At 52.9% G+C, this 15192-nt stretch overlaps 1 protein-coding gene across 3 annotated transcripts in view; it reads left to right on the top strand.

Moving 5' to 3' along the window:
- The window catches only part of QTGAL (queuosine-tRNA galactosyltransferase), a 187135-nt gene that overhangs the window by 136842 nt on the left and 35101 nt on the right, over positions 1-15192 (top strand). For 2 of the 3 annotated variants that reach the window (XM_075278159.1, XM_075278158.1), the window contains exons 8-9: positions 10092-10187; positions 12324-12448. In XM_075278159.1, coding sequence (XP_075134260.1) covers positions 10092-10187; positions 12324-12448 — 221 coding nt within the window. Of the gene's footprint in view, positions 1-1259; positions 1388-10091; positions 10188-12323; positions 12449-15192 lie in introns of those variants that run through there. The other variant, XM_075278161.1, reaches the window with a different exon arrangement.

Below are 15192 nucleotides of genomic sequence, written 5' to 3'. Positions count from 1 at the left end.
GAATCGGCTCTCACAGTCTTGCCTAAAAACACAGCCATGAATAAAGAATGGGACCAGAATGTCCTCCAAGATCAACTTCTCCCAACTGTCCGAGAGCAGTTTGGCCACCAACAATGCCTTTTCCAGCATGATGGAGCACCTTGCCATAAAGCAAAGGTGAGAACTAAATGGCCCAGGGAACAAAACAGAGAGATTTGGGGTCCATGGCCTGGAAACTCCCCAGATCATAATCCCATTGAGAACTTGTGGTCAATCATCAAGAGACGGGTGGACAAACAAAAACCTACAAATTCTGACAAAATGCAAGCATTGATTGTGCAAGAATGGACGGCTATCAGTCAGGATTTGGTGCAGAAGATGATTGAGAGCATGCCAGGGAGAATTGCAGAGTCCTGAAGAAGAAGAAGGGACAACACTGCAAATATTACACCGCTGCAGTAACTCATTCTAACTGTCACTATAAGCTTTTATTACTCAGAATATGATTGCAATTCTATTTCTGTATGTGATAAAAACATCTGACAAACACACAGAAACCAGAGGGAGCAGATCATGTGACAAGAGAAGATTTGTGGCATTCTCTAAACTTTTGGCCATGACTGTACACACATATATACTAGTGCCTCCAGCTTTGAGGTTTGGGGTTTTCTTCTCCACGCTCCTCATAGATAACCCGCAGGTCAGATGTTACTTCTGTAGTTTGCTCAGGTTACTGCTGATCGATGGGCTCCAAATATTTACCCCTCCGTCTATCTACTTCTATGTAAAGCTGTGTCTGAGAGGAGGGGAAGGGGTGGAGGTCACAGCTACATCTTATCAGTCAGTGAGTCTGTCTGTTGTCTGTGTGTCAGTCTTAACTGTCATTCTGACATTCTGTTCACATCTCTCATCTAGGGATTGCAGAGAAGTTTACATAGGCTTTAGCTTGTCAGTCAATAATTCAGGTCATATGCTACATGACACTAGGATTGTGTTAGGACGCTGCCACCTAGTGGCCACCTTACTGTGAAAATCAATGTATTCTGTCTTTGTTGTCCCGGGATATTTGCAGAGTGGTTGTAGGGGCCTGGATATTTTATCAGTACAAGCTGCGATATCTGAGACTCCTTGCGGGGTCCTTTAATTCCTCCACTTAAAGGGCTGGTGCGTGTTTATTTTGCTCCAGTATCAGAGCCCTTTGTACTTTGGGCTCCACATTTATGGACGCCTGTTAATGAATACTCGAAGTGTCCTCGGCCGCTCCAGCTCCTGTACAGGCAGCATACGGGGCCGTGGTATACGGCGGCACTATATCATCATGTCTCTCGCTGTTTGTAAGCGGAAAATACGACGGCTTTCTGACACCGTAAAGAGGAAGAACGCGCAGCTGTGTAGGAGGTTTGTGGAGGTAAGTAACAAACCGCAAATCTCAAGGTGCGCCCCCTGTAGTCCAAATACTAGTGCGTGGTTACTTGGGGGTATTGCAATGTTGTGGCACCCTTTACCTGGCGGCATCTAAGTTGCACTAGATACGACTGTAACAAACCCTCAGCTGTGAGAATATTACTAGAGCCCTGCAGATGCTAGTGTCATATCCAGTGTGGACACGGCCATAGATCTGGGTCCCCTTCACTGGCAGTGAGCAGAGACATTGATAAGGTCAATTAAAGCAAAAAGTTGATTAGAAGTTTGCAGAAGTCACTATAGGTGGTAGGTTTTCATTGGAAGACAAATCTCTGTTCATCCTGAGCCTCCTGGTTCATGAATAGAACACAAGTATTGCAGTGAAGTGTGACACACAATCAGGGGACAGCAACAATGTACATGTAGGTGTTATTTGCTCAGCCCCAGCAGTGTAAGGGTTAACGCTGGTTGTGCCGGATTCTCCCCAGATCCCGACTCCCGTCCTCACCCACCTACACATCCAGGGAAGTGCGGAGGAGGGGAGCGCTCTGCTGAGTAATCTCACAGCTCCCTCAGGCTGGGAAACCTCAACACCCCCCAAATACTGCTCCATGGGAAAAGTAGGCCGGGCGGCCCCGACCCACAGAGGCTCTCACCCCTTCACCTGCAGAGGGTTCCAAAAAGTCCCTGGCAGGCCCCGAACCCGGAGACCGTGCCAAGAGTGTGAGTGAGAACAGCCTTGTGGAAGTCAGCAGCCCCCCATCCGAAGGCCTAGGGGTCCTCACTAACAGAAAGATAGCCCTGACTAGAATGGAAAGAGTCACAGCTGAGGGTTTGTTACATTTACATCCCATCTAGACAATCCCTGCTCCAATACACAACCCCTGCACCGACACACAATCCCTGCACCGATGCACAATCCCTACACTGATACACAATCCCTGCACCAATACACAATCTCTGCACCGATACACTGTAACAAACTGTCAGAACAGGAGAAAGAATTGTATATAGCTGAGGACCGATACACAAACCCTGCACCGATACACAATCCCTGCACCGATACACAACCCCTGCACCGGTACACAACCCCTGCACCAGTACAAAATCCCTGCACCGATACAAAATCCCTTCACCGATACACAACCCCTGCACCGGTACACAACCCCTGCACCGGTACACAACCCCTGCACCGATACAAAATCCCTGCACCGATACAAAATCCCTGCACCGATACACAACCCCTGCACCGATACACACCCCCTGCACCAATACACAACCCCTGCACCGGTACACAACCCCTGCACCGGTACACAACCCCGGTGCACAACCCCTGCACCGATACACAACCCCTGCACCGATACACAACCCCTGCACCGATACACAACCCCTACACCCATACGCAACCACTGTACCGATACACAACCCCTGCACCGGTACACAACCCCTGCACCGGTACACAACCCCTGCACCGATACACAACCCCTGCACCGATACACAAACCCTGCACCGATACACAACTCCTACACCGATACACCATTCCCTGCACCGATACAAAATCCCTGCACTGATACAAAATCCCTGCACCGATACACAACCCCTGCACCGATACACACCCCCTGCACCGATACACAACCCCTGCACCGGTACACAACCCCTGCACCGGTACACAACCCCGGTGCACAACCCCTGCACCGGTACACAACCCCTGCACCGATACAAAATCCCTGCACCGATACACAACCCCTGCACCGATACACAACCCCTACACCCATACGCAACCACTGTACCGATACACAACCCCTGCACCGGTACACAACCCCTGCACCGGTACACAACCCCTGCACCGATACACAAACCCTGCACCGATACACAACTCCTACACCGATACACCAATCCCTGCACCGATACAAAATCCCTGCACTGATACAAAATCCCTGCACCGATACACAACCCCTGCACTGATGCAAAATCCCTGCACTGATACACAACCCCTGCACCGATACACAACCCCTGCACTGATACACTGTAACAGACCATGAGAGCTGCTGATGACAGTAACACTCGTATCCAGTCTGTGAGCTCACACATTATAGCACAAGAACTACATTTTATGTATGTTATGTTCTGGATATAAGTGTGACAACCCCTCAGCTGTGAGCAGTATCCGGAGTGTACAGGGTTGTCAGCCTTTGTGTGTGAATAGGGACGAGTCCAGTCACTGACAACAAGCAGAGATTCTGAAAATGCAGCGTCCGCTCCTTTACCATGGAGTCCAGGGACACTCTGATAAGAGGGGGTGAAATGGATAATGTGCCAGAACCCCCCACCCTGCGGTACGAGCGCCCCCGCCTCGCCCAGATGTCCACACTCACTGATAAGAACATGACTGCAGCCAGTACAGTCTGACACGTCAGGAGATTGCGTGTAACGTGTTTCATATGCTGCAGCCATGTGGAGCCATTTACTTATCACACAGCAGAAGTACACGGTATCTTCATGGATTAGTTGGAGCCTTAGACATTCACAGCAGCACAGAGGATTTCAGGAGAGGAGCCTGCGGATCTAGTGTAAGGTCATAGACTGATGGTGGAAGGATCAAGGGGTGCAGCAGCACAGAGGATTTCAGGAGAGGAGCCTGTTGATCTAGTCTAAGGTCATAGACTGATGGTGGAAGTATCAAGGGGTGCAGCAGCACAGAGGATTTCAGGACAGGATTGTTCTGCTCTAGTGGGAGATTATAGAATGAGAGATAATAGAATGATCCGGGTTCACAGCAGCACAGAATATTTCAGGAGAGCAGTGTGTTGATCTAGTAGCAGGTTAACGATTGAAGATTATAGAGTGGAAGGAGCAGGATCCCCAGCAGCACAGAGTATGTCAGGAGAGCAGTATGCTGATCCTATAGGGAGGTCATAGGGTGAGAGTTACATAGTGGAGGAGCAGGGTCCCCAGCAGCACAGAGTATTTCAGGAGAGCAGTGTGCTGGTGATGACATTGCATGGTGTTATTTCGGGTTCAGTACAGGTAGCTCGCTGGTGACAGGTGTGATGATGAAGTGTCGGCCTCTCGTCTCGTGTATGCAGCAAGTCCCAGCAGGCCGGTGAGATCCTGAGCGCGCGGGTATGACTGCAGAGGATTAGTGAACGGGCCGATCAGTGGCGCTGCCAGAGCAGGACAACCGGCTGCCCCGGGGCAACAAGTCTTGTCTTGAGCTTATATTCCGGTTTTTTCACATATTTTTTGCCACCGTTAAATGTCGTCTGTGAATCATTCACCGGGTCAGCCAATCAGGTCTAAGAGCAATTCACGGCACCACACACTTCAATCTGCTCTCAGGAAAGCTGGGTGACTGCCAGTACATGACTTCAGAGGTTGTAATCTTAGGAAAGCTACAGGAGGGATGTGATGGGTTAAGCAGTCTGGGAGCGGCTGGGGTCTGGCCCTTCAGTACGGGGCCCGCGCGTCACACGTGTAAACAGATGGGTACGTTGTGTGTAACAGGACGTAATCCTACTGAATGGAAAAAAACCTGCCCCGGAGTCCTGAGAAAAGTCTACACCCCCGATGGGAGAGCAACGGCGAGATCCTTTAAGACGAGATTCCTTGTCCATCATCATCCGAGTGACAACTCTGCAGCCGTGTGTGATATTTACTGACTACTACCCCTGTTTCCTCCAAACCGTCCTGATGATGGATGATGAGGCTTATACTCTGTAGACATCTATAGAAGAGACATTGGAAACTTGTACGGAAGCTTCCGGATCTACCAGGGAAGCCAGCAAACAGGCCAACTGTGCCTACAGTACCAAGTGAGAGGCCGCCTGTGCCTAACGTACCATGTGAGAGGCCGGCTGTGCCTACAGTGCCATGTGAGAGGCCGGCTGTGCCTACAGTACCATGTGAGAGGCTGGCTGTGCCTACAGTACCATGTGAGGGGCCAGCTGTGCCTACAGTACCATGTGAGAGGCCACCTGTGCCTAATGTACCATGTGAAAGGTTGGCTGTGCCTACAGTACAATGTGAGAGGCCAGCTGTGATTACAGTACCATGTGAGAGGCCGACTGTGCCTACAGTACCATGTGAGAGGCCGGCTGTGCCTACAGTACCATGTGAGAGGCCGCCTGTGCCTAACGTACCATGTAAGAGGCCGGCTGTGCCTACAGTACCATGTGAGAGGCCGGCTGTGCCTACAGTACCATATGAGAGGCCGGCTGTGCCTACAGTACCATGTGAGGGGCCAGCTGTGCCTACAGTACCATGTGAGAGGCTGGCTGTGCCTACAGTACCATGTGAGGGGCCAGCTGTGCCTACAGTACCATGTGAGAGGCTGCCTGTGCCTACAGTACCATGTGAGAGGCCGGCTGTGGCTACAGTACCATGTGAGAGGCTGGCTGTGCCTACAGTACCATGTGAGAGGCCGCCTGTGCCTACAGTACCATGTGAGAGACCGGCTGTGCCTAAAGTACCATGTGAGAGGCCGGCTGTGCCTAACGTACCATGTGAGAGGCCGCCTGTGCCTACAGTACCATGTGAGAGGCCACCTGTGCCTACAGTACCATGTGAGAGGCCGGCTGTGCCTACAGTACCATGTGAGAGGCCGGCTGTGCCTACAGTACCATGTGAGAGGCCGCCTGTGCCTACAGTACCATGTGAGAGGCCGCCTGTGCCTACAGTACCATGTGAGAGGCCGGCTGTGCCTACAGTACCTTGTGAGAGGCTGGCTGTGCCTACAGTACCATGTGAGAGGCCGGCTGTGCCTACAGTACCATGTGAGAGGCCGCCTGTGCCTACAGTACCATGTGAGAGGCCGGCTGTGCCTACAGTACCATGTGACAGGTTGGCTGTTCCTACAGTACCATGTGAGGGGCCGCCTGTGCCTATAGTACCATGTGAGAGACCGGCTGTGCCTATTGTACCATGTGAGGGGCCGGCTGTGCCTACAGTACCATGTGAGAGGCTGGCTGTGACTACAGTACCATGTGAGAGGCCGCCTGTGCCTACAGTACCATGTGAGAGGCCGGCTGTGCCTACAGTACCATGTGAGAGGCTGGCTGTGCCTACTGTACCATGTGAGAGGCCGGCTGTGCCTACAGTACCATGTGAGAGGCTGGCTGTGACTACAGTACCATGTGAGAGGCCGGCTGTGCCTACAGTACCATGTGAGAGGCCGGCTGTGCCTACAGTACCATGTGAGAGGCTGGCTGTGCCTACAGTACAATGTAAAGGCCGGCTGTGCCTACAATACCATGTGAGAGGCTTGCTGTGCCTAAAGTACCATGTGAGAGGCCGCCTGTGCCTACAGTACCATGTGAGAGGCCGGCTGTGCCTACAGTTCCATGTGAGAGGCCTGCTGTTCCTACAGTACCATGTGAGGGGCCGCCTGTGCCTACAGTACCATGTGAGAGGCTGGCTGTGCCTACAGTACAATGTAAAGGCCGGCTGTGCCTACAGTACCATGTGAGAGGCCGGCTGTGCCTACAGTACCATGTGAGAGGCCGGCTGTGCCTACAGTACCATGTGAGAGGCTGGCTGTGCCTACAGTACCATGTGAGAGGCCGGCTGTGCCTACAGTACCATGTGAGAGACCACCTGTGCCTACAGTACCATGTGAGAGGCCGGCTGTGCCTACAGTACCATGTGAGAGGCCAGCTGAGCCTACAATACCATGTGAGAGGCCGGCTATGCCTACAGTACCATGTGAGGGGCCGGCTGTGCCTACAGTACCATGTGAGGGGCCGGCTGTGCCTACAGTACCATGTGAGAGGCCGGCTGTGCCTACAGTGCCATGTGAGAGACCACCTGTGCCTACAGTACCATGTGAGAGGCTGGCTGTGCCTACAGTACCATGTGAGGGGCCGCCTGTGCCTACAGTACCATGTGAGAGGCCGTCTGTGCCCACAGTACCATGTGAGAGGCCGGCTGTGGCTACAGTACCATGTGAGAGGCTGGCTGTGCCTACAGTACCATGTGAGAGGCCGCCTGTGCCTACAGTACCATGTGAGAGACCGGCTGTGCCTAAAGTACCATGTGAGAGGCCGGCTGTGCCTAACGTACCATGTGAGAGGCCGCCTGTGCCTACAGTACCATGTGAGAGGCCACCTGTGCCTACAGTACCATGTGAGAGGCCGGCTGTGCCTACAGTACCATGTGAGAGGCCGGCTGTGCCTACAGTACCATGTGAGAGGCCGCCTGTGCCTACAGTACCATGTGAGAGGCCGCCTGTGCCTACAGTACCATGTGAGGGGCCGGCTGTGCCTACAGTACCATGTGAGAGGCTGGCTGTGCCTACAGTACCATGTGAGAGGCCGGCTGTGCCTACAGTACCATGTGAGAGGCCGCCTGTGCCTACAGTACCATGTGAGAGGCCGGCTGTGCCTACAGTACCATGTGACAGGTTGGCTGTTCCTACAGTACCATGTGAGGGGCCGCCTGTGCCTATAGTACCATGTGAGAGACCGGCTGTGCCTACTGTACCATGTGAGGGGCCGGCTGTGCCTACAGTACCATGTGAGAGGCTGGCTGTGACTACAGTACCATGTGAGAGGCCGCCTGTGCCTACAGTACCATGTGAGAGGCCGGCTGTGCCTACAGTTCCATGTGAGAGGCCTGCTGTTCCTACAGTACCATGTGAGGGGCCGCCTGTGCCTACAGTACCATGTGAGAGGCTGGCTGTGCCTACAGTACAATGTAAAGGCCGGCTGTGCCTACAGTACCATGTGAGAGGCCGGCTGTGCCTACAGTACCATGTGAGAGGCCGGCTGTGCCTACAGTACCATGTGAGAGGCTGGCTGTGCCTACAGTACCATGTGAGAGGCTTGCTGTGCCTAAAGTACCATGTGAGAGGCCGCCTGTGCCTACAGTACCATGTGAGAGGCCGGCTGTGCCTACAGTTCCATGTGAGAGGCCTGCTGTTCCTACAGTACCATGTGAGGGGCCGCCTGTGCCTACAGTACCATGTGAGAGGCTGGCTGTGCCTACAGTACAATGTAAAGGCCGGCTGTGCCTACAGTACCATGTGAGAGGCCGGCTGTGCCTACAGTACCATGTGAGAGGCCGGCTGTGCCTACAGTACCATGTGAGAGGCTGGCTGTGCCTACAGTACCATGTGAGAGGCCGGCTGTGCCTACAGTACCATGTGAGAGACCACCTGTGCCTACAGTACCATGTGAGAGGCCGGCTGTGCCTACAGTACCATGTGAGAGGCCAGCTGAGCCTACAATACCATGTGAGAGGCCGGATATGCCTACAGTACCATGTGAGGGACCGGCTGTGCCTACAGTACCATGTGAGGGGCCGGCTGTGCCTACAGTACCATGTGAGAGGCCGGCTGTGCCTACAGTGCCATGTGAGAGACCACCTGTGCCTACAGTACCATGTGAGAGGCTGGCTGTGCCTACAGTACCATGTGAGAGGCCGGCTGTGCCTACAGTACCATGTGAGAGACCACCTGTGCCTACAGTACCATGTGAGAGGCCGGCTGTGCCTACAGTACCATGTGAGAGGCCAGCTGAGCCTACAATACCATGTGAGAGGCCGGATATGCCTACAGTACCATGTGAGGGGCCGGCTGTGCCTACAGTACCATGTGAGGGGCCGGCTGTGCCTACAGTACCATGTGAGAGGCCGGCTGTGCCTACAGTGCCATGTGAGAGACCACCTGTGCCTACAGTACCATGTGAGAGGCTGGCTGTGCCTACAGTACCATGTGAGGGGCCGCCTGTGCCTACAGTACCATGTGAGAGGCCGTCTGTGCCCACAGTACCATGTGAGAGGCCGGCTGTGCCTAACGTACCATGTGAGAGGCCGCCTGTGCCTACAGTACCATGTGAGAGGCCACCTGTGCCTACAGTACCATGTGAGAGGCCGGCTGTGCCTACAGTACCATGTGAGAGGCCGGCTGTGCCTACAGTACCATGTGAGAGGCCGCCTGTGCCTACAGTACCATGTGAGAGGCCGCCTGTGCCTACAGTACCATGTGAGGGGCCGGCTGTGCCTACAGTACCATGTGAGAGGCTGGCTGTGCCTACAGTACCATGTGAGAGGCCGTCTGTGCCCACAGTACCATGTGAGAGGTACCCCTCTAGTACCACGAACCACAATAGCGCTTTCTTTAGATTATTGCTTATCGTGCCCCCCATGTGTGTTTATTCTGCTGCCCTTCCTTACCATTGTTGTTAGATGGTTCCCCCTGCCCCCCCCCCCCCCCCCTTTAGTCCTGTCACCCTGTTCCCGCTTTTACACCCTGTCTACACATTCCTCACACCCGCTAGATATTTGACGCGTTTCGGCAGTGACCGGCCATTTCTCAGGCTGTTGACGTTGAGGACATTTTTCCCACGCTGGATGTATGAATGGAGGGGGTCAGGTCCGCGCACACCTGACACCCCCGCCCACAAGACTGCATACAGCGTGTGGGTAAATAAAGTTTTCTCAGGGTCCTGGACGGCAGATCTGTCTAGGATATTTCAGTACATAACTAGGTATACTTGCCATTCAGGAATCTGGGAAAGGTGGGCACAACCTCTATTGAAGGGAAGTGAGGTCACCCAGCTTTCCCATTAAGAAACATAAAGAACAATTTAACTAAAGCCAAAGTACAATTCCACCCAGCTTTCCTAGACACCAGAGAGACTTAGTAATGCTGTGTCATGTTGTCATACATATCGGAACATTCTAGGAAACCCCATTTTATCTGTCTCTTGCAGGTGTTCACGTCGCACGGCCCCACCGTCATCATGCCCACCTGGTTCTGCTCCAGAGAGTGGTTCTGCTACGTGGGGCAGTTCGTGGAAGACGGGCAGGTAAGACCTGAGATTATTTGGTGGCTTACCTGCAGTTCATACAGTGTGCGGCAGAGGGCGACAGAGAGCAGGAAAAAGCTCCTCCCACTGGAAATGGCGGTAAAATCTGCGCTCCAGCCTGGTGAATGCTGGGAGTGATATTTAGAATGATTGTAAAGGGGTTTAGCAAAACTTTTTGGATGAATTTTTTTGCCAAATAACTAAGAGATGATTCCTGAACGAGTGACATTAATATCGGCCCCAACTGCAACTGCCCTTTAAGATGTCCCCTCTATGACAGCTCAGCCGGTCGCCTCAGACATGGGATGTATCCGCGTCTAGATACTTCTATATAAGGAGAGGACGCCATCGCTGTCCTGACCCCACTCCCTGCTGTTCCTCCGCTTTGTACAACGTCCCATTTTCTCGCCCCGGGGTGATAAGGATGATGTGTCCTCTGGCCAGGAATAACAGAGACCTCGTAACACAGCCTGGGAAATGGCGGGCGGGTGTGAGGGGTCAGCGCGGATCGCGTCACCATATCGTCTGCCTGCAGGGGGCGCTGGTCTATCACTGCCATGTCTGCCGGGGATATGTGCTGACCATAGGGGGTGACACTGAGTACAGTATACATGTATCCCCTCCATATTCGGTGGCCTCCATATCTGGTTCACCATGAATTACGGTAGAGATTATGGCGGGTGCTTTATATCATGGCGCTCATCTCCACACCCCGACATCTTGGGTCCAAGAGGGAAATTTGGGAAAAATTGACAGTGAAGTGTTCATTCATTACATTTTGCACAGATTTTCCTGATACCCCCCCTATCAGATTAGTGGTACAGTCCACCTCCTACACAACCCTCTTGGTATAGTCCCTTGTCTATGGGAATAATTTACGGGGTATCTCAGCTGCCGTATCTAACCCTCACCCGGCTACTGATGTGGTTACCCCCTCCCCGGGGTTCCTGCACACGAGGGGGCGCATGTTATTGTCTTGGCATCGGGTCGAGGAAATGAAAGCTGAGATTTGTGAAAGACGTAAAGATCTCATGTAAACGGTTAAGAGATTCCCCCACGAGGTGTCTGGCGTTACGAGCGCGCCCACGGACGTCTTATACCCCCGCATTGTGTTCAGGAGCCTGGGAAAAGAGTAGGGGGGTGAAGTGTTAATTTTTTTCCTGAATTTCCAGTTTGGCGATGAACTCTGTAACCTGGTTTTGTAAATAAGATGGCCGGAGGGGGCGCCCCATAGACGTCTCCTTAAAGGGGTTGTCCAGTGTACCAGCGCTCAGTCCGTGACTGTGAGGCGCAACTTGTCGACTCTCCCAAAAGGTCCTGAAGGCTCCTGAGAAATGGGGCGGTGGGGCCCCACATCTACCGGGATAGCCCATTGTGCTGGTCATGACTGAAAAGAGATCGCACAGATCAGTGGCTGCATCATCCTCATGCACAGATCAGCGGCTGCGGCCGCGTCTGGGCACCAAAAGCTATAGCAAATAATAGGAAGGGCTCCGCAGCCCCTCTCCGTGTTCTGGGGAATTGCAAGTGCTCTCTAATCTGTGCGGGGCCCCGGGTGTCAGACCCCACAGATCACATACTGGATAGCTCATCCCACCATCCTCATCACTCTCACCCCCATCATCCTCATCACTCTCACCCCCATCATCCTCATCACTCTCACCCCCATCATCCTCATCACTCTCACCCCCATCATCCTCATCACTCTCACCCCCATCATCCTCATCACTCTCACCCCCATCATCCTCATCACTCTCACCCCCATCATCCTCATCACTCTCACCCCCATCATCTTCATCACTCTCACCACATCATCCTCATCACTATCACCCCCATCATCCTCATCACTATCACCCCCATCATCCTCATCACTCTCACCCCCATCATCTTCATCACTCTCACCACATCATCCTCATCACTATCACCCCCATCATCCTCATCACTCTCACCCCCATCATCCTCATCACTCTCACCCCCATCATCCTTATCACTATCACCCCCATCATCCTCATCACTCTCACCCCATCATCCTCATCACTCTCACCCCCATCATCTTCATCATTCTCACCCCCCTCATCATCCTCATCTTCGCTCTGATGTCCCTGCAGGCCGCGCTGACGTCTTGTCTTATTTCAGGGGACCCCCGAAGATCTGCTCTTCTTCTACGATCACCTGCGGAGCGGCGGTGGGGTGCACCGTGTAGATGAATGCCTGCTGCAGTACCGCTACCACCAACAGGCCGCCACGCACTCCGTAACTGAGTGAGTGTATATATGTGTGATATACTGTCCTGTATACTGCTCTGTAGTGCACAATGTATATACCCTCTACTGTATATGGACTGTGTTATGTCTGACTCCATATACCCTCCTGCTACCCATTAGTCCTTATACGCTTCCTCCAGTCCCAGCAGGATACAGACAGTAGCCGTGTACAGCGTGACAGCCATCGTCAGCTTCACACGTCCTGCGGCCTCGTCCTCTCCCCACACAAGACCCTGCTCTTCTGCCAAGCACAACATCCTGCACGGGGAGCGGCCCGCCATGTTTTTCCTAAAGTTAGTTGTTTTGTTGTCATTTTCTGGAGGGTCATCGCCCCGACACTCACCTGTCTCCTGACAGCTCCATCCAGCTTTACCAGCCTCCTGACTGGCATTGATTCAGCATATGTTATTACTTGGATTTGCCATTCAGGATGGTTGGAAAGCTGGGTGGCGCCCCCTATGGGACATTGAGCTGGATGATCAGACACTGTGATGTCCGTGACTCGCCCTGATTGGAGGATGGAGCGTTGCGCAGCGCTGAGCGTGTCAGGGCACAATCTGGCGGGTCACAGGGGATCGGCATCAGCTCTAATCTTGATGGATATTAGGAGAAGAGCGCTGGGGGCACTTTCACATGCTCCTCGCACCGCCTGACATATCCCTCGTATTAACTCATTCACTGCTGCTGGAACCCCATGCTGCTCCTGTAGGACTACAAGTCCCAGCATTCAGACTCTTCAGAGGTTGCAGGACATTCATTCTCGGTATGTCAGACCACAACTCCCAGCAACTCCCAGTATATCAGACCACAACTCCCAGCAACTCCCAGTATATCAGACCACAACTCCCAGTCTGCCATAAACCACACGTCAGACAACAACACCCACAAAGGTGATGGCTGGCGACTGCAGGAGAACTACAAGTCCCAGTATAGCTGTATTTATTGTACCATCCATAGTCGGGTCCCATGTGGCATGCTGGGATGTGTAGTCCTATACCAGGCTCCTCCTGCTCCGTCCTACGTTCCGTCCCTGTCCTCCGGTGTCTGATCTTTGTCTCTATTGGATGTTTGTTTAGTCACAACGTGTCACGTGTTGTATAATATCAGCGACTACAACAAATAAATCTCACACCGCGAGCGAGGTCTGAGCACAACCACTGAGCTACCCGCTGCAGTCCTCCAGGATCAGTGACATCATCACCAGGAACAGTGACATCATCACCAGACAGACCCTCAGGATCAGTGACATCATCACCAGGAACAGTGACATCATCACCAGACCTCCAGGATCAGTGACATCATCACCAGGAACAGTGACATCATCACCAGACCCTCAGGATCAGTGACATCATCACCAGAACTCCGGGATCAGTGACATCATCACCAGACCTTCAGGATCAGTGACATCATCACCAGAACTCCGGGATCAGTGACATCATCACCAGACCTTCAGGATCAGTGACATCATCACCAGACCTCCGGGATCAGTGACATCACCAGACCTTCAGGATCAGTGACATCATCACCAGACCTCCGGGATCAGTGACATCATCACCAGATATTTGGGATCAGTGACATCATCACCAGACCTCCAGGATCAGTGACATCATTACTAGATCTTCAGGTAATGAGGTCATCACTTGTCCCATATCTCCTGAACTATGACATCACCGTCGGCTTTAGACATCCAGTGACCATGATGTCATGCTGCTAACATTCCGGACCCATGATATCATCACCTGCTGATTATTGGTGAATTTCTCAGGACACTGGGACAGGCCAGGTAACGATCTCCTAATCTGGCGCTGGGATGGCGACTTGTCACGAATCCCAGTAATGCCGTGTGAGATGTTGTTCTCTTTTATCAGCCAATGTCGGACCGGGCGATTACACAACATGGCAGGGGAGGCTTTGGGTGAACTCAAGAACTTCTGCACTCCCCCCACTAACATACATGTCATCTTAAGATATGGGGGGGTCAGCTCTAGTACCCGTAAGATTGGGCATGTGAGGGTCCGCGGACATGGCGGAGGGTCCTTGTGGTGCCCCCTGAAGGTTCCCCTGCCGCTCCGATACTGAATCCACCTTGCTTGCCTCATGCACATGATCCGTCAATCCTTCTCCTCTGAGAAGGTCCTTGGTATCTGCTGCTTCACAGCTGAGATTTCGTCACAATGTCACCTGATTTATCAGCCTTATCTCCAGAAGATTCCAAAGTAACAGGATGTGTCTGAACTACTTGCTGCAACTTACTGACACACCGAGCATCAATTCCTCAAGATCTGGAAGATCTCTGCTTGCAGTCATGGAATTCACTCGCCAAAAACCTGCACTGACACACTGTAACGCACCATACAGCGAGGTAAGCAGCGCTGAATAGAACAGTGCCAGCAATGAAGTGGTATGGATTAATGGGAATCTATATAAATATTGGGAATGTGGAGTGGTCGCTGACTAATATACAATATCGCGCCCCATATTCCCATATCCACGACCTTGGCGCCCCCCCCCCCCCCCCCAGAGTGGCAGCCCTGGCATAGGGGATGAGCGTGGGACGGCGGCCATACTCCTGCCTGCTACCTAGGAAGCTTAACGGACGGTTCCCACAGTGTAATAAAGCAGCGCTGCGAGGCGTCCTCCCTGCACGAGGCGGCAAGTTCATACGCCTCCGCCTGCACCTGTCCTGGCGCTGACTATGGGAACCTGTTTCCCCAGCTTTCCCTGTACTGGAATCACAGGTA

This window comes from Leptodactylus fuscus, chromosome 6 (genome assembly GCF_031893055.1).
Source record: "Leptodactylus fuscus isolate aLepFus1 chromosome 6, aLepFus1.hap2, whole genome shotgun sequence".
Classification (NCBI taxonomy): Eukaryota; Metazoa; Chordata; class Amphibia; order Anura; family Leptodactylidae; genus Leptodactylus; species Leptodactylus fuscus.
The sequence above is the reverse complement of the archived record's forward strand: the minus strand, read 5'-3'. Positions and strand labels throughout refer to the sequence as shown.